Source organism: Dasypus novemcinctus, chromosome X (genome assembly GCF_030445035.2).
Source record: "Dasypus novemcinctus isolate mDasNov1 chromosome X, mDasNov1.1.hap2, whole genome shotgun sequence".
Lineage (NCBI taxonomy): Eukaryota > Metazoa > Chordata > Mammalia > Cingulata > Dasypodidae > Dasypus > Dasypus novemcinctus.
The window spans coordinates 76,599,825-76,618,030 of NC_080704.1; the positions used below are offsets into that span (position 1 = coordinate 76,599,825).

An 18,206-nucleotide genomic window follows, 5' to 3' on the forward strand; every position below is an offset into this window, starting at 1 on the left:
TCTCCAAATGCATCTTAGTTGGCACTTGGTATTAATCTCTCAGTGCCAGGGAGGCTCATCCCTGGGAGTCATGTTCCACATCAGAAGGAAGGCAGTGAATTTACATGCTGAGTTTGGCTTAGAGAGAGGCCACATTTGAGCAACAAGGAGGCCCTCAGGAGGTAACTCTTAGGCAATATGTATTACTAGGCCACATTTTATTTCACAAAAGCAAGATTCATAAGTACAAGCATCAATATCAATGACTTGGCACACTGGTCTCCACTCATTTGCAAGACACTGCCCATGTACTCCAGAGATTCTCACCACTTTTTGAGAAAATGTAGCAGGACTCACCAGGATGGGAATTCAATATTCTGTTGCTTATTCTGTGGGTCTCCACCCTCCGAGACAATACCCCATGACCACATAACAACATTCATACTCCATAGAGGCATGTCCCAGATGCACACACACACACACATACCCTACCACTGACATCCCAGACCAGTGATCTTGGAGGGTTTTTACACAAGGTAATAACATGATCAGATTTAACTTTTGTAAACATCACTCTGGTTACTGTGTAGAGTGGAGGGAAGCCAAAGTGGATGTGCAGAGGGCAGCCTATAGTAATAAATCAGATGAGAGATGATGATAACACAGATCAGGGTAATGGCTGGCAGTGTAATTGGACAGACATGGTTAGACTAGGAGACATTTAAAAGTTAACATAGATAGAATTTAGTGATGGATTAGATATAAGATATGAGGGAAAGGGGGTTCCAAGGATGACTCCTAGGTTTCTAAATTGTATAACTGAATGATCAGGGGTCCCATTCACTGCAAAAAGGGAAAACTGGTAGAGAACTAAATTTAATGAAGGAGATCATGATTTTGATCTTGGATGTATTGAGTTTTCATTTTCCTTTAGTCATTTAAGAGGAGAAAAAATATGGGGTACATACCATGGGCATAGATGAGATTTCTTAGAAAGACAGTATAGAGTGAGAAAAGAAGATAGCCTCAAGGAACTCCAACATATAAAAGTCAGTTAGAGGAAAATGAACACCTAAAATGGACCAATAAAGAGTTGTCAGAGAAGTAGGAGAACAGAGAGGAGGCTAATGGAAGAAAGTGTCTCAATAAGGAGGAAGAGGTCAAAAATGTCAAATATTACTGAGAAGTCAAGTAAGATAAAGATTGAAAGCACTCTTTGAATTTAATGACTTGAAGGCCATTAATAACCTTAGTGACATCACTGTCAGGGGAGTGATGGGCCAAAGACTTCTTAGCATCGGCTGAGAAGTGAATGTAGACAACTCATTTGAGAAGTTTTGGGGGAAGAGGAGGAAAGGCAGAGTGATAACTGGAGGGGCAAGTGGGGTTGAGGGGGAAATTGTTTTAAGATGGGAGAGCCATAAGTAGGTTTACCTGCTACTGAGAAGGACAAAATTGAGAGAAAGCAGTTGAATACATAGGAGAGGAAAGGAATAGCTTATAGTGTGAGGTTCTTGAGAAGGTGGGAAGGAATGGAACTACAAAACACAGGTGGAACGTGGGAAAGTGTGGGCTATGGTGTGGAACATGGGACATGGGATGCAGCAATGCCCGGAGATGTACTCACCAGATGCAATGGATGTGACATGATAATGGGGGAGAGTGTTACTGTGGGGGTAGTGGTGGGGTGGGGGTGGTGGGGGCGAATGGGGACCTCATGTTTTTTTAATGTAATATCTTTTAAAAAAAATGAATAAATTGAGTAGAATTTGAAAAAAAAAGAAAACATAATTAGGAAAACTAAAATAAATTAAAATTTAAATTTGAATATTAAAAATGTAAAATATCATAATAAAAAAAAACACAGGTGGAAGGAGTGGGCCTCTAAGAAGAAGTGATACCTTCTCCACTGTTACAAGAAGGACATACTCTAGAGGATGTGGATAAGAAAATGTGTAAATGGGGTGGTGGGAAGAAGAGGTCCTGCCTGATGCTTCAATTTTCTCATTGAAGTAGGTGATAAGCTTATCTGCTAAGAGTGAGAGGTTTGGGAAAAGAGTGGAGAAGATTTGAAATAGTCATCCTGGAAAATGAGAGGTACAGAAGAAATCTAGTTCCTACTAAGATTGTAAGGCAATGTTGAGGGACCAATTGAGATTGGCAATTTTTGTAGGAAAGATCCAGTTTGGAACGATGGGAGTAGGTGGCTGAAATAGAGTGGAGGAGATGAGACAGTTTAGCAATTGGGAGGTCAAGGTGATGGCTGCATCATCAACATAAATACTGAAGTGCCTTAATATGACATTAGAGCTTGCGGTGGGTTTGGTGCAAGGAAACCAATGAGACAGAAACTAAAGCCTTCAGTGAAAAAAGCAGGTATGACCAGGACATCTGTATATGACAGCAATGAGGATGAGTGAGTGATATACCAAAATGATGTGTGTCTCAGCTCAGGAGTTTGGCACCCTGCCAGTGGGTCCTACTGTGGAATTTATGCTCCCCAGTGTGGCAGAGTTGGACTCAATTGTGGTTTCCCTACACATGGCTCTTCTGCTCCTTCTATTTGATCCTTTAGTTAGTACTAGAGATGATAGGTGTATGTCTCAGACACTTAAATCTTTGGGCCGTCCTTGTGCCAGTTGGACCCTGAATCTCAACATACTTGTAACACTTACTCACCAGTTCATTGGATTCACCCAGGACAACTAACAAGGAGATGACGATGGACAATGACCATCCCAAGGAACAGAAGAGTCTGCAGCTGCAAGCAAGATAGTCCCATCCATCTGCCCCATGGGATCTAAGCTCCCTCTCAGTTAGAGGCGGAGTGGGCATCACCATCCCAGAATCCTCAGGATTGGGAAATGAATGATGGACTAAAGTAGACTTACTGTTATTCTACTATAGACTTACTGTGATTCTAGCAATGGAAGAATTTTTATCACTGATGTGGAGGCAGTGGCCACCGGAGGTCATTAGGGGAGGGACAAGGAAAAATAGGTCTAATATGGGGGAATTTTGGGGGCTTGGGAATCGTCCTGAATGACATTTGCAATGACAGATACAGGCCATGTATATCTTGTCATAACTTACAAAATTGTGCAGGAGAGAGTGTAAACTACAATGTAAACTCTAATCCATGCTTAGGGGCAGTGCTCCAAAAGGGGTTCATCAACTGTAATGAATTTCCCTCACTAATGAAGGATGTTGTTAATGTGGGAAAATGTGGGAGGGGGAGGGAGCAGGGCATTGGGAATCCCCTATATTTTTTTATGTAACATTTATGTAATCTAAGTATCTTTTTTAAAAAATTAAAAAGTATATTAAAAAATGGTGTGTGTCTAAGAAAAGCTGTCGTTTTTGCAAGAGGGAAGAAAATAAATGTCCCAAGAAGGCAGCAGGGGAAGTGTAGTCCCCCAAGTAGAACTATACTTCTGTTAAGTAAAAGAGGTTAAGGGACAGTGCCGACTAAGGAGCAGCCAGTCAAGAGGCCCCCAGTGGAAGTCTTGGGGAGGTAGAGAAGAAATGGAGGGTTGGGTTAGGTCAATAATAAAACAGAGCAGTACAAGAATCAATGTGAGGGTGGAGATGGGGCTTACACTTGAGGAGTTGACAGATGACTATGGGAGATGTGTGGCACAGTGGAGCTAATCCCCAAATCTTTGAGCTCTGGGGTCAAGTGACCAAGTAACTGGCTGTCTCAGTCTAGGATGGTGGCAGCTATAGTAGCTGCAGCCTCTGCACACTACAAGTTCTGGAGTATTGGTGGCCCCAGAGGTGGTCACCTCTGTACCTGTACGGCCTATGGTGGAACAGATCCTAGGGTAAAGCCACTCTGTCAGCAACCTGAGAACAAAACTGAGCTCTCATACTAATAATTGGAAGGGAGAGGGAAAGCCCAAGGTGGACAATACTGTGGACATTTTACTTCTCTTAGTTTTGACCGAGAAAGTATCAAAGTATCTAGGAGGGATCCCCTGGGTTGTAGGTCTTAAGACAGGGCCTTCCAGCTCTCTGCCCCATCTGTGCCAAGCAACCCACCACTGCCAAACAATCAAGCAAGCTGAAAATGCTATCTGGTTATCAAACCTAGGCAATTACTCAAACTCCTTAACCACCTCCTGAGAGGTGATAAGGTACAGTAGTTGTGAACATGAACTCAGGAGCCAGACTGCAAGTGTTCAAATTCTGCCTAAGGCACTTTATAATTGTGTGATCTTAGACAAGTGACTTAACCTGTCTATACCTCTATTTCTTCATCTGAAAAATGGGAACAATAATAATTCCTATCATAGAATTTCTTTGATAGAGTACTAAATTACTTTATATATATATACACATATATATATGCTTAGAACAGTAACCAGTACATACTAAAGAGATAATTTTATTATTGGTTCTCTCTCTCACCCTCCCACTAAATTACTTGATACTACTCTGCTAGCTGCAATCCCTCTCATATGTGGGTTTTTCCCTGGGTCTGTTTGCCTCTCAACCAAATAAACCATATCCTCATGTGATGCCTTCACCAGCCTAGTGACTCACCTTTGGGTACCTTGTTCTTGTCATTGTGTCCCTTTTAAAATGGGTTGTCCAGAATGGACCACTGTGCTGTTGGTGGGATGTATAGAGAAAGGGCAGGACCATCACTTCTCATTCTGGTTCTACACTTCTATTAAGGCAGCCTAAAATCTAATTACCTCTTTTGGCAGCATCATTACTCTGTTGACTCACATTGACTTTACAATCAAATCAAGGTCTTTTTCACACGTGATTTTGTTAAACCAGGCAGGTCTCTTCCATCCTATACTAGAGGAACAAACCCAGCTGTATTTCCTGGGAGGGAGTCAAGTCCAGCAATCAAAGCTCAGTGCCTGAGGGATTTGGCAATACAGGAAAAGCAGTCCAAGCAAGTTAGCAGCTGGGGTTTGTGGCAGATGCTACCAGTTGCCAGCCCAATAACTATTCCCCTCTTCTTCCTTACTTACAGAAACACAACTTTGTTCAGAGCAACAATAAGCTCAAGTAAGCACTGGATTTCCCAGTTTCTTTTGCCCATATGACATGATTCTAGCCAAAGAGATATATGTGGGGAGTGTTCCATTCTGAATAAAAAGATAAAGCCTTTCTAGAAAGCTATCTGTCCTTAGCCTTCTTGCTTCTTTGTTTTTTTCACCTTCTTCCTGTCTAGAATACAGCATGAAGCCTGGGGCTGCAGCAACTATCTTGTGACCATGAGGCAAAAAGAAAAAGGATGAACGTCTAGGTCCTAAGGATGGTGGAGATGAAAATACAGGATCTTGATGGCATCATTGAATTGCCATACCAGCCTCAGACCATATAACCAGAGAATTTTTGTTGAATGAGACAAATAAACCTCTATCCCTTTAAGCTGCTATTGTAGAGTGGTCTATTATTTATAGCTCAAAGAATTCCTAACTGGCATAGGGTTCTAACAAAGGGAAAATGAGGCTTCAGATGGAGGCCAAAACATGACTATAGGAATCCAGATGGAGGCGATATTTAGAAATGCAAGTGGGATATTGGGATTAGAGGAGTCCAGCAGCAGGTCACCAGGCATCAGTCACCGAGTTGGGGTTTGGGGTCGGGACTCCCTCCCTAGATGGTAAACCAAAATAACACGACTGGTGGTGGACTTGGCCCAGTGGTTAGGGCGTCCTTCTACCACGTGGGAGGTCCGCAGTTCAAACCCCAGGCCTCCTTGACCCATGTGTAGCTGGCCCATGCGCAGTGCTGATGCGCACAAGGAGTGCCCTGCCACGCAGGGGTGTCCCCCGCATAGGGGAGCCCCACACGCAAGGAGTGCACCCCGTAAGGAGAGCCACCCAGCACGAAAGAAAGTGCAGCCTGCCCAGGAATGGTGCCACACACACGGAGAACTGACACAACAAGATGACGCAACAAAAAGAAACACAGATTCCCGTGCCGCTGACAACAACAGAAGCGGACAAAGAAGACAAAGCAAATAGACACAGAGAACAGACAACCGGGGAGGGAAGAAAAATAAATAAATAAATAAATAAATAAATAAATCTTTAAAAAAGAAATGGCATGACTGCACCTAGGCCTTGAGGAGGACTGGCATATCAGACTGGAGCACTCAGTCACAGGACATAAGACAGAAGGTCAATGATCAGAACTGGGCAATTAGGTAGAGGCTCAGTGAAACAGGAGCTCAGACTCAGATCAGCAGCCAAGGGATGACTTGACACTGAGTTCTGAAATGATGGAAGGGGTTACATCGACATTTTCTGTCTTGGGACAGGCATAGCTGACAGGTGGGAGGAAAATTACTCATCTATGGAAGGAAGAGGGGGACAGAGAGTGGGAGCCTGGCAAAGCCTAACAAACTTCAGCTTAAGCTGTGTTTTAGCCATCCTGACACTCTTCTAACAGGTTCTTAGATTAGCCCTTATTTATGTGTCCTTCTTTCCATCTTTTTCCCATGATCTTTTAAAATCGGAGCATACCAGAAAGCTGCCTTTCGAGACACATTGGTCTCTTTAAATGGCTCACACTTTTTCTTCTTCTTAATTATCAGAGTTTCACCATGGAAAATCTTCCCCTTCTCCCTCTGCCCCAAGTTGTCTTCCCATCCTGGCCATCTGGGGGTACTCTATTTCTCTTCCTGGATAGTCTGGGTCCCCTGAGAAGTGACCCAGCTTTATCATCTGGCTTTAGCCTCTGCTGACCTGGGGGTAGGTGGAGATGAAGGGCTGGGAGAAATCCTGGCCAGGGCCTATTGATCTGGGGAGCAGTGAGTCACCCCAGTTCCCTCCCTTGGTGACTTTGCTCAAGGCTGGAGCCAGACTAGATGCCACTGCCTTTGCTTCCCCCACCCCAATTTCTTGTGTCAACTAGAGAGTGAGAATGAGAGCTTCCTTTGACTGTTGGTGTGCTACCACTTCTCCTTTGTGTACAGCTTCTCCTTCGTGTTGAGAATGGTAAGTTCTTGTTATATTGTGCTTCTGTGATAAATGGACCTTTGAAAGACACTTTTCATCCTGTGTATGCTGGGGGACAGAGAGGGAGTCTTGCCTGAGTGACTTCTTACAGAAGGCTCCAGTGGTGCTCCAAACTGATAGCCTAGGACTGGCGGGTTGCTCTTTCATTGGAACTCAAGGGTGTCAATCACTTTGGCCCTACCAATCAGCTTTGAACCAGGTATCTCTAGGCGATTTGCCTTCTTTGTTAAAACAGAACACTGAACAAGGACTAAACAAAGAATGGCTCTGGAAAGACAGTTCCTAGGTAGGCCAGTGTCACTAATTCGAACACTTTAGTTTCACCCTCCTTCTTCGGGCCCCATCTCTACTTTATTCCTTACATCTAAGCCAGTCTTAGGTCCTTTCAATGTGCCATCTTTCATATCCCTCACATGTGCATTTCTTCCCTCCAATTCCACTGCTGCTGCCTTTGTTCAAGCTCTCAACACCTCTCACCTGGACTACTAACCAGTATTTAACCAGTCTCCCTGCCTCTAGTGCCACACACTTCCCCCTCCCACCACCCAGTCTCCATTCTGCAGCCAGATAAATTTTCTAAAAATACAGATCTGATCATGTCACCTCCTGCTGAAAACCTTTTAACCCCTTTAGTGGCTTCAGTGGCTCCCTAATACCCTTGGGATAAAGTCCAAACTACTCAGCATGGCCAGTCATGATTTAGCTCCTGCCAAATCCTCAACCTCATTTTTGGCAGTGCTCTCACTTCACACCCAATCACAACGAACGACTTTGCAAGTTTCTGGACATGCCCTTCTTGGCTTTGCTGTTGGGCCTTTGCACATGACATTCCCTCTATCAGGGGCATCCTTCACATACCACCTTCTCTGCTATCCCTCTAGACATTTCCTACTCATCCCTTAAAGACTTGAACTGAACAAGACGCATATTTTACTCATGTCTATATCTTTGATGCCTAGTAAAGCACCTGGAACATAAAAGCTCCTAAATAGGGGCTTGCCAAATGAATGAATGAATGCCCCAATTCAAGTGGCTGTTTGCAAAACCATCTCTGGGGGCAGCTGGCAGAGTTGTTCAGTCATTCCCTCTATGGGATTGACCTCTCTTCAATCCCACTCTTATGGCTCAGGGTGGCAATTCCTTCTTCAACATGCCTGCCTCCCTAACTCAGCTGTGAGCCTTTCAAGTGCAGGGGCCATGCCTGATTCGCCTCAGTATCCTACCTAGTCCCCAGCACAGTGCTTGGTACATAATAAATGAATAGGCCTCCCAAACACCCTAATGTTTTATCCTTTGTCTCATCTCCTTCTCTTCCTCTCCCAACAAAATCTCACCACCAATACTGCCAAACTGTCACACTTGTGGCTTCACAAACATACAAGCCTCCTCTCCATCCCTGAAACTTCACCTGCATTCCTCTTACCTGCAATGCCCCCTACCCGCTGATGCAAACCCTGCTACTTCTTTAGGAGTCAGCTCAAATTCTCCCTGTACCAGAAACCTTTCATGAACTACCCCCAGCCCACTTTTGAGTGGTGCCAGGGATTCCAACCCATCTCATTTCACCCTTACTGCCCCCTCATGTTACCGGGGGGAAAACCAAGACTCAGAGAGGGTATGGACTCTCTCAAGGACAGACAGCATGTTCGGTGGTAGAACCCATGCCTCTAGCCCATGACTTTTCCCAAAAGTCAACATATAGGTCTTGTTTCCTCATGTAGACTGTAACGGTGTCTTCTATTGCTCCGTCTTTCCAGAGACTTACTGAAGAGTTGAGAGAGCTCCAGGGCCAGAATGCCTGGGTTTCTACCCTGGAACCATCAGTCACTAGCTACGAGACCTTAGGCAACTTAACCACTCTAAACTTCAGCTTCCTCATGTGAAAATGAAGATAACAATGATACCTATCCTAGGATTTTTGTGAAGATTAAATGAGATAATGCATGCAAAGTGCCCAGAGCAAGGCCTAGCACAATAAAGCTCAATAAAGGCTATTTTCTATTATTGTTGTTATTCTTAATTTTAATAAATCCTTGCTGTTGGGACTGATTAAAGATTAGAATGTGGGAGTTACAGGGAGTGGGAGGGAGTGAGGAAGTAGACAACCCGACCAGTATGAGATCTGGTGGAGTCCAAACAAGGTTAGTGGCGCGACAGAATGTTTGTACGTCTGAGTTCCTAGTGCCATGTGACTCCGTGAGGGCCCCAAGCACATGGTGCCATCAGGGCGGCACAGCTTCCCTAACTCTCGCTCAGCTCTTCTCGGCAGCCTGTAGGGGGAGCCAGGAAGCTAGGACGGGGGGCTGGGGAGAAGGCTGCTGGAAATCGTACTAAGGGCAGAAACAACACCCCATCACTACTACCCATCTCAGCTCCACTGCTTTGGCCCCTCCAGGACGCTCTCCAAGCGCGGTCCTCTTCGGCAGCTCTGCCGGGAGCTGTCCTTCAGCACCAGAGGCCGCCTTGGCCTCGGACAGGACAGTGACGGCGACAGCGGAGTTGGGGACACGGGAGTGAACAGAGCAGCAGGGGGCTCCAGCGTTTCCTAATCACAGGGACGGGGGAGGCAACCCGGGAAGGCAGCGAGACGCTGGAGAGCTGCCTCTTGCCTCCAAGAATCCTCCTCAGAAGTCCCTTAGCCCTCGGCGGGCTGCCCACAGAACAGCGGGCGCCGGGGTTGGCAGGGGAGGGGGAACGCCAGGGCCTGGGACTCAGCGTGTGGTGTGTGCACGCGGGGAGCGGGCGGATGAACGGAGGTGCCGAAGTGAATGGAGTTGGGGAGGACTGGAAATATCCCCAAACAGCACAGGCTGCGGCCGGCGGGGGCTGGGGGCGGGGGGAGTCCTGAGGCGCAGGCGCAGTCGGGGCCCCGGGCCCGCTCCCTCCTCCTCTCGGTGCCTCTTTCTCCGCCCCGCTCCCCCCCAAACACACTCGCACACCGGCTCTCAAGGTGTTCTCCGCACAGCGGAAGATGGCGACAGACTGAGGGGGCATGGCCAGGGGGAGCCACGGGGCCGGGCTGCTAGGCAGCCGCCACAGCTGTGCGAACGAGAAGCGGAAGCGGGAGGCGCACTAAGTAAAGCCCGGTGCCCGCGTCCGGAGCCTGTGGCGCCGCCGGGAGCCAGGTGGCCCGCCTGAGCCGGAACTCAGGGAGCAGCGGGCGCGGAGCCGGAGTGGAGCCGGCCCGGGACCGGCCCCGGCGAACGGCCGGATAGCGAGCGAAGCCCGAGGGCCGGCCAGGGCACCGGTCGGCCGGCCTAGGGAGGGCGCGAGCGAGGCTGGGAGCAGCGCGGAGCGAGCAGCAGACGGGCGGGCGGGAGAGGAGCGGCGCGGGGCGAGCAAGCGGCACGGAGCGAAGCTCGGCGGCCGGGCCCGCACTGGGCGGCGCTGAGGGGCGCAGAGCAGCGCCGAGCCGAGACGGCCGGAGCAGAGTGTGAATCGGGCTGCCGCCGGCGCCGAGTGGAGTGGCGCGGAGCCCAAAGGAGCTGAGGGGCCCGACACTATGAAGAGTGCGGCGACGCCGCCGCAACCGCCACCGCCCCAGTGCCCCGCACCGCCCCCCGCCGGGACGCCGGGCAGCGCCTAGCGGGCCGGGCGGCGGCGCCCGGGCTGGAAGCGAGGGAGCGCGGAAGTGGCGCGGGATCAGGACAAGGGCGCCCCACGACTCCGGCCTGAGCGGCACGCCGGGCCGGCGGCCGGCCTGTCTCACCATGCGGCCCCCGAGGTAGAGCCTGGACGGCGCGGAGGAGCGCGGAGCGGCGCGCAGCCCGCCTGCGGGAGACCGCCGTCCGGCCTCGCGCCAGCCTGCCCCCTCCATCCCGGATCCCTCCCCTGAAATATGTTCAGGGGCGCTTGGATGTGGCCCGGGAAAGACGCCGCCGCGCTGACTATCTGCTGCTGCTGCTGCTGCTGGGCTCCCAGGCCAAGCGACAAACCTTGCGCCGACTCCGACCGGGCGCAGCGATGGCGACTGTCCCTGGCGTCCCTGCTCTTCTTCACCGTGCTGCTCGCTGACCATCTGTGGCTGTGCGCGGGGGCCCGGCCCCGGGCCAGGGAGCTGAGCAGCGCCATGCGGCCGCCTTGGGGGGCTGGCCGTGACCGTGAGCGGGAGCCGGTGCCTCCTCGCGCGGTGCTGCCGCCGCTGCCGCCGCCGCCCGGCGAGCCCAGCGCGCCCCCGGGCACCTGCGGCCCCAGATACAGCAACCTGACCAAAGCCACCCCCGCCGTCGGCCCCGGGCCGGACTGCGGCGGCGTCCCCGAGCCCACCGGGCTGGACGCAGCTTGCACCAAATTGCAATCTTTGCAGAGACTTTTCGAACAGACCACCCCGGCCCCCCCTCTGCGGCCTCCCTACTCCCCGCCTCGTGCCCCGGCCGAGTTCCCCTCCGCCAAAAAAAACTTGCTCAAAGGCCACTTTCGGAACTTCACTCTCTCTTTTTGCGACACCTACACGGTCTGGGACTTGCTGCTGGGCATGGACCGCCCCGACAGCCTGGACTGCAGCCTGGACACCCTGCTGGGGGACCTGCTGGCCGTCGTGGCCAGCCCGCGCTCCGGGGCCTGGGAGGCGTGTAGCAACTGTATCGAGGCATACCAGCGGCTGGACCGACATGCTCAGGAAAAATATGACGAGTTCGACCTCGTGTTGCATAAATACTTACAGGCAGAAGAGTACTCAATCCGGTCCTGCACGAAAGGCTGTAAGGTAGGGACCGGCGTCTGCGTCGGTAACGGTGGGACAGGACGGGAAAAAAAGGGTGGGGGGAGCCTTTCCCCCCCTAAAGCCCCACACACCCTCTCCCCAAACCCGCCGTTTTCCATGCAGCGCTACTTTGGGACCCTTCCCGGTGAAGGGGCCTCAGGGATTCAAGTCAGGTAAGCCACCTGGCCAACTTCTATTCAATTCTGGCTTGGGGCAAGGTAGAGCTGGGGCTTCCTGGCGCCCGGCCCGCCTATGAGGAGGGAGGGGTCACAGAGTCCCGGACTGGCCAAGGAGTGGAGAGAGAGATTGAGCTTCCCCAACCTCCATCTTCAGCCAGCCGTGCCCCTTTCCTCTCCTGGGCAGGAATGGAAAACCCTGGAGGGGCCCAGGGACTGGCTGGTTCCGGGAGAAGGCCAAAGAGAGGGAGAATATTTGGCAACCTAACCTGCTAGCCTTGCCCCTGCCTAGGAGGGCTGAGATGAGGAGCAGTCTTGGTGGTGGGGCAGCCACACTGGTGACCTTACCTGACCTGAAGGGGCTGGACAGAGTTGGGGTATGTAGAGCCCTGGGTTGCCCTGTCCTTCCAAGGAGGGAACCTGCCCACTCCCTTCCCCTGACAAAAGAAAGAGCTGGGGGCAGGGCAGAGCGACTTGAAGCCAGGGCATTGAAGGATGGTGCATTGCAAACGTCCCTCCTTGGTGCCTTCTTAGTGCCCTGGGGTGGCAGTGGAGTGAAAGCTGGCTTTCTGGCTGCTGGAGACAGGCATGCAGAAGAGAGACAGGCAGCTGCAGAAGGGCCTGCCTCGGGCAGAGATGAGTGTTAAGAAACTTCCTGACCCTCAGCAGGGTCATTCTGGACAGGAGGTAGATGGGGGATGGGATCATTTGGGACTGTGGTATGACTGCCCTGTTCACCCAGCTGGGCCAGGTGGCCTGCCTTTGGCCAGAAAGGAAACAGCAAGGTCAAAGGGTCAAATGACAAGGAGACCAGGTGGGGTGGTGGCCTCACATCCTTAAGTTGGGGGCTGAGAGGTGGAGAGGGAAACTGTGGCCTCCCAGCCCAGCTAATCTCCCTCCAAGGCTTTGCGGTTGGGCAGAAAGTGCCTCCCTTCCCCTCCAGCTCCAGCCCTGTGGGCCTCTGCAGGATTTCCCCACTCTTGGTGGGTACCCTAGAAATTTGGGGCAGGTGGTTGTAGAGAAAAGGGGCAGCTCCTTGCTCCTGACTTCACTTTCCCCTTCTCCTTTTTCCTGTTCTTGTAACCTAGCAGTCTCCCTCCCGCCTCCCTCAGCCTCAGCTGACTCACTGCCTCACTCACACTACCAAATGAGATATTCCACTTCTTAAAGGTGTACAGACAGACACACACACGTTGCCATACACCCTCACCCCCACCCGCCTCTGGGGAAAATCACACTGAGACTCAGAGAGGTCGTCACACCCACAAACAGTGCCATAGAAGCAGACACTGTGTCACACACATACACCTCCCCACAGTGTTCCAGACACACAGACAGAAGTACTGTCACATGAAGGACGCATTGGATCATATAGAGCCAGAAACGCACACTCTTCATGTCAGCCACAGACACACACACTCAGTGGGAGCAGAGGAACATGGTCCATGAGAAGTTGGAATAAAGAATGTCTGTCTCTCTCTTTGTGGATTTCCCTGCAACCTCCTGGCCCTGACCAGATTTTTTTTCTCAGTCACCAGGATGAACGAGATACCATGCCACAACTTTCCCATGATGTTTTCTCCATGTTACAGTCTAATCCTACACTTACTTGATTGTTTTTACCAAGCAGTTTTAGGTAGGAGAAAGACAACTAACTGATCTCTTGGTGTACAGGGGCCTTATCACCGCTACCATTTGTTAGCTGTGTGACCTTGGGCAAGTCACTTCACTTCTCTAAGCTTTTGTTTCTGCATTTGTACAGCAGGGATAATCATCCTTGCTCTGCCCACATCCTGGGTCTTTTGTGAGATTCAAGTGAGAAGAGGTAGTTCATAGTGTTTTGTAATAACAATAACAATATAACACCGGACATTGATGTCATGCTTTATGGTTTTCAGCCCCTACCACATACATTATGAGATCACAGTTGCCCAAAGAGATTGGTGATCCAAGCACCATTGCCTGTCTTTGACAGATGAGGAAACTGAGTGCAGGAGAGTCAAGCAGTTTGCTTAAAGGTCACCTAGTGAATGAACAGAAGTGCCAGGACTCAAACCCATGTGTTCTGGTGCTAGCCCTATGCTTTTGCCACGGCTTCACATCCAGTTCCCAATGGCCAGGGCCCATCCTCCTCTCCTTTGTCCCCTTGTCTCTCCCAGGTGAACTTCTCATGCTCTCACTACCTGCTGCACCAGGAGAAAGGTAGTGCCAGCTCCACAGCTCTCTGCCTGCTTTTCCCACCCCTTTTCCCAATGCCCTGTCTCTCAGCAGAGGCCCAGACCCACCAGGGCTCACCACTCCATCTGACGCCTGGGTCACTAAGGGAATAGAAAGTCCTGTTCTCCTCCCTCCTGGGGCCCCTGCCCCCTTCAGTCCTTTACCCTTACCTCCTTTGCAGGCCCCATTGCTTTCTTCACCCATCTCTAAGCCAGTCCGCAGCTCCAAGCCCTCCTGTCCAAGTCCCTGCCTCAAATGGGATCCCTTGGAGATGACACCCCATCCTCAGAGCTTCTCCAGGGTGCGGTGCCTCCATCCCCAGTCCAGGTCATGTGGAAGCTTCCTCTCCTGGAAACCAAATCAGGAGCCTCCGATCCAGGGTCAGGTGATTTCCCCCCACCTCCACACCTCTCTCCAAGGCCCTATCCTGAGTGCCTCAGTCAAACCCTTCTGGGCATTCCCAGAAACCCTGTTCTCTGCCTTTGCAATGTCTGCCCCTGTTTCAGGCCACACAGGGCCCCACAAATCATACCTGTCCTCGCTGCTGCCTGTGACACCTCCCAATTTAGTACCAGCTGCAACATTTCCTTAATGTGTGACTGACTTCTCTCACACAGAAGGGTGATGTTAACTTAGGCAGGCCCCATGCCCCATCCCCACCCTGGCCTCTTCCAACCCTTCAGTCCCAGCCCCACTCCTACCTTATCACCCTGGGCCCATACGCCAAAGCTCCCCCCACCCACCACCATGGCCCTTCTGACCCTGCCCAGGATTATCGAACAAACCACCGTTACTGCTGGACCAGTGCAGTTTCTTCCCCAAAACTCTTCATCTTCCCAACTTGGCCATGCCCCTGCCTTAGTTCTGATGGCCTCCACCCCTGCCACAGCTGCATCCTTTCTGCTCTAAATTCAGAACATTCTGATTGTGGGGAGTGGTGGCAGTGGGAGCACATCCCTGGCCTCTTCTTGAACAGCTCTTGATCCAAGAAGGAATAAAGGCCCAAGGGAAGGACAGTTCTCAGCTCTCCTTCTGGCCATAGGCTGTATTAATAGAGGTTAGTGTGAGAGTTCTACTTTATTCTGAACTGATCCAAACCCACATGGCAGATTATGTTTGGTTCTGGGCCTCACACTGACCCAGTTGGGGAGGAGACTAGAACCCAAGTCTGAGGAGAGAGTGCTGAAGAAGCTAGGGCTGTTTCACCTAGAGACAAGATGACTCTGGAGGATGTGGTCTCTGACTCTAGGCCTCGGAAGAGTTGCCATGGTACAAAAGAAGAAGCATGTCCTGCTTGGTCCTAGAAGGACTTTGTATTTAGAATGCCCTGGGTTGAAACCCGGCTTATTTATTACCTGTGTGACCTTGGATTGGAGTCTCGGCCTCAGTTTTCTCATCTGTAAAATGGGACTAAAATTCATCAAACCAGTCTGGTAAGGTTACTGCTAATGAGATGTCTGTTTAGTACCTAGGCCTGGCACATCAGCATTGCCCAGTTAACAGTTATGCCTTGTCCCCCTTCCAGTGAGGGAACAGACTGCCTTTGGAGAAGGCGAGTTCCTGCTTTTAGGAAGTGGCTGGGCTGATATGGTTGGGCCACAGCGAAATGCTGTGGAGATTGCTCTGATGCCAGATCAAGGAGAGAGTTGGACCAGGTGACTTCTGATGTCTTTTTCAGTCCGGAGTTTAAGCAGAGCCTGCTCCCTGAACAGCAGCATTGGAGGTCTGGGGAAGGAGGTTGGGACCAACACCCACTCACTAGGGGTGGGGGTGGGGTTCTGCATTATGCCAGAGCCAGCTCCTTACCATCTGCCCATACCTGCTGGGGCCGTGCTCTTCTACTCCGGCTGGCAGCTGTTTCTGCCTCACTGCCTTCCTCTCTCCTCCCACCTGCCATAGCTTTCCTGCCAAGCAGGACTTCTGGGCTAAAGCTAGGTATGAGGGGTGCTGAAAGCTGGGAGCTCAGGGCATTGGGCAGAGGGCAAGGGCCCCTAGTTGACCAGTGGTCCCTGTTGGCATGCAGGTTCTAAGACAGGACACAGTGCCTCACATATAGCCTCCCAGACCCAGAGTCCTTGCAGCTAGAGAGGGTGCCTTTAGCCTTGTTTGGGGGTGGGGAAAGGGGTAGGTGGTCAATAAGTGGCATCCTCGGAATTATGGCAAGGCCTTCCCTTGGGGAGGGTACTCGAGGCCCAGAGAAGCTCATCTCATTACTAAGGAATGCAAGGCTGGGGTTCTGGGAAGGGGCAGGAATCAGAGATTCTGAAGCAGGGACAAAGAAGAGGCAATGTTTAGAGCTAGGATGAGGGATGAGGATATATTAGATGAAGCGTGAGAGTCAGAAACCTGACTCCCTCATGCCACCCTTACCCATCCCCCACTGTTGCACCCCATATTCCTCCCGAAGTTGAGCCCATGCCCAACATCCCTCCATCCACATGCCAGTGACCCCACAATCTTTCTGTTCTTCTCTGTGTTACTTACCCTAGACCTTTCCTGAGCTACCCCCACACATCACTCTTAAATCCTTACCCCCACATATACCCTCCTCCTCCAACTTTCACCCAATTCTGTATACTCTTTCCAACTTCATCTCTCCCAGTGGTTCCCTCCACACCCCCGTCACCTCTTACCCTAGACCTAGGGGTACTACACCTTGCCCACTCCATACCCCTCCCTCCTCCTACCCCAGAGCCTCACCTCACTTTCCACATTCCCTCCCTGTCCAACCCCTCTCCCCTCAAACTCCCCCATTCTGTCACTTTTCACTCACACACCTCTCCTGCTCCTTTCCCCCATCCTTGCCCACCCTTACCCCATTCCCCTTTTCCACACCTCACTCCAGACCCCTCTCCTTCCTATACCCCAACATCATTCCACTCTCTACTTCCCACAGCCCCTCCCTCAGACAACTGACCCCTCTAAGCTGAAGTCTTCTCCTCCCAACCCACTTCCTCCTCATTCTTCTGCCTTCCCCCATCCAGCCTCATCCTCTCCTTTCTCCATAATTCACGTGTTCCATCTACCCTTCCCTTTAACCCTCCTCTTCATTCCTGTTCACCCTCACCTCTCTCCCTACTCCTCAGACCCCCATGCCTTCTTCCTCCACTCTCCTCCCCACATCCCACCTCTCAGCCCACACCCCTCCCAGTCCTTACCTCACACCTGCCTCCACTTAGAATGCTATACTCACCATCCTCTCCCACCCTTACCCCACTCCCCACTGCAATCTAGAACTGTTGACCCCCTACCATCTCACATCCCACATCCCACTGTTACTCCTGTCACTTCACACTCCTGCTAACCTTTACCCCATATCCCACACCCTCTTCTGGCTTATCTCCCCTTATCCCCCACCCCCAAGAACTGCACTCTTTCCCTCAACACCTACACACTCCCTCACCACTGTCACTTCACCTCCCTTCTCCCCCCCTCCCTGCTCCTGCCTCCTTTCATCCTCTGGTCCCCTCTCTCTATGTTGTCGTTCCCTTCCCCTCCTCCTCATCTCCACTCTCTTTCTCCTCTCTTCCTTCTCTCTTCCACCCTCAGGGTGGGCATGTCCTTTGTGTGAATGCACACACACTCAGACACATAGACACACACTCACACATATCCCCCAGTCTTCTTCATGACTACTTCCCATCTTTCCCACAGACTGGTGCCTGACTACTATAGTCACCATAGCAACGGGAACCTCCAGGAAGGATACACTGGTATCTCCTGAAGGTGGGGGTGGGAGGAGTTAGGTGGAGGAAAGGAGCCCAGCAGCTTCCCACCCAATCTCATGGTCTGGCTGGAATAGTCTGCAGGACATGGTGGAGGTAGGAAAGAGGAAAGGGGAGACAGTAGGTGAGGCAAAGCTTAAAAGAGGGCCAAGGCTCTCGGAACACAGCCTAAGCATGAGAGGGTACTTCTCAGCCATCTAGGTGTATGGGGGTACCCTCTCCAAGCGTCAGTACCTCCAGGAAAGACTACACCCAGACTTCCCTGTGGGTGGGGATTTAGGCCAATACCTTAGGCCAGGGGATGGGAATTTGTCCTATAAGACCTTCTCCCTGAGGGCAGTTCTTTTGTGCTTTCACCCTCCTAGGCTGTTTACCTGCTATGGACACATACAGGCTGGGCCTCAAACATGCCACCCCAATC

The 18,206-nt window shown here is 51.2% G+C and overlaps 1 protein-coding gene across 1 annotated transcript in view; it reads left to right on the forward strand.

Moving 5' to 3' along the window:
- Positions 1–10,716: 10,716 nt before the first annotated feature.
- The window catches only part of NALF2 (NALCN channel auxiliary factor 2), a 29,632-nt gene continuing 22,142 nt past the window's right edge, over positions 10,717–18,206 (forward strand). Inside the window, exon 1 of the mRNA XM_004474013.5 lies at positions 10,717–11,670. Coding sequence (XP_004474070.2) covers positions 10,804–11,670 — 867 coding nt within the window. The 5' untranslated portion in view covers positions 10,717–10,803. The remainder of the gene's footprint in view (positions 11,671–18,206) is intronic.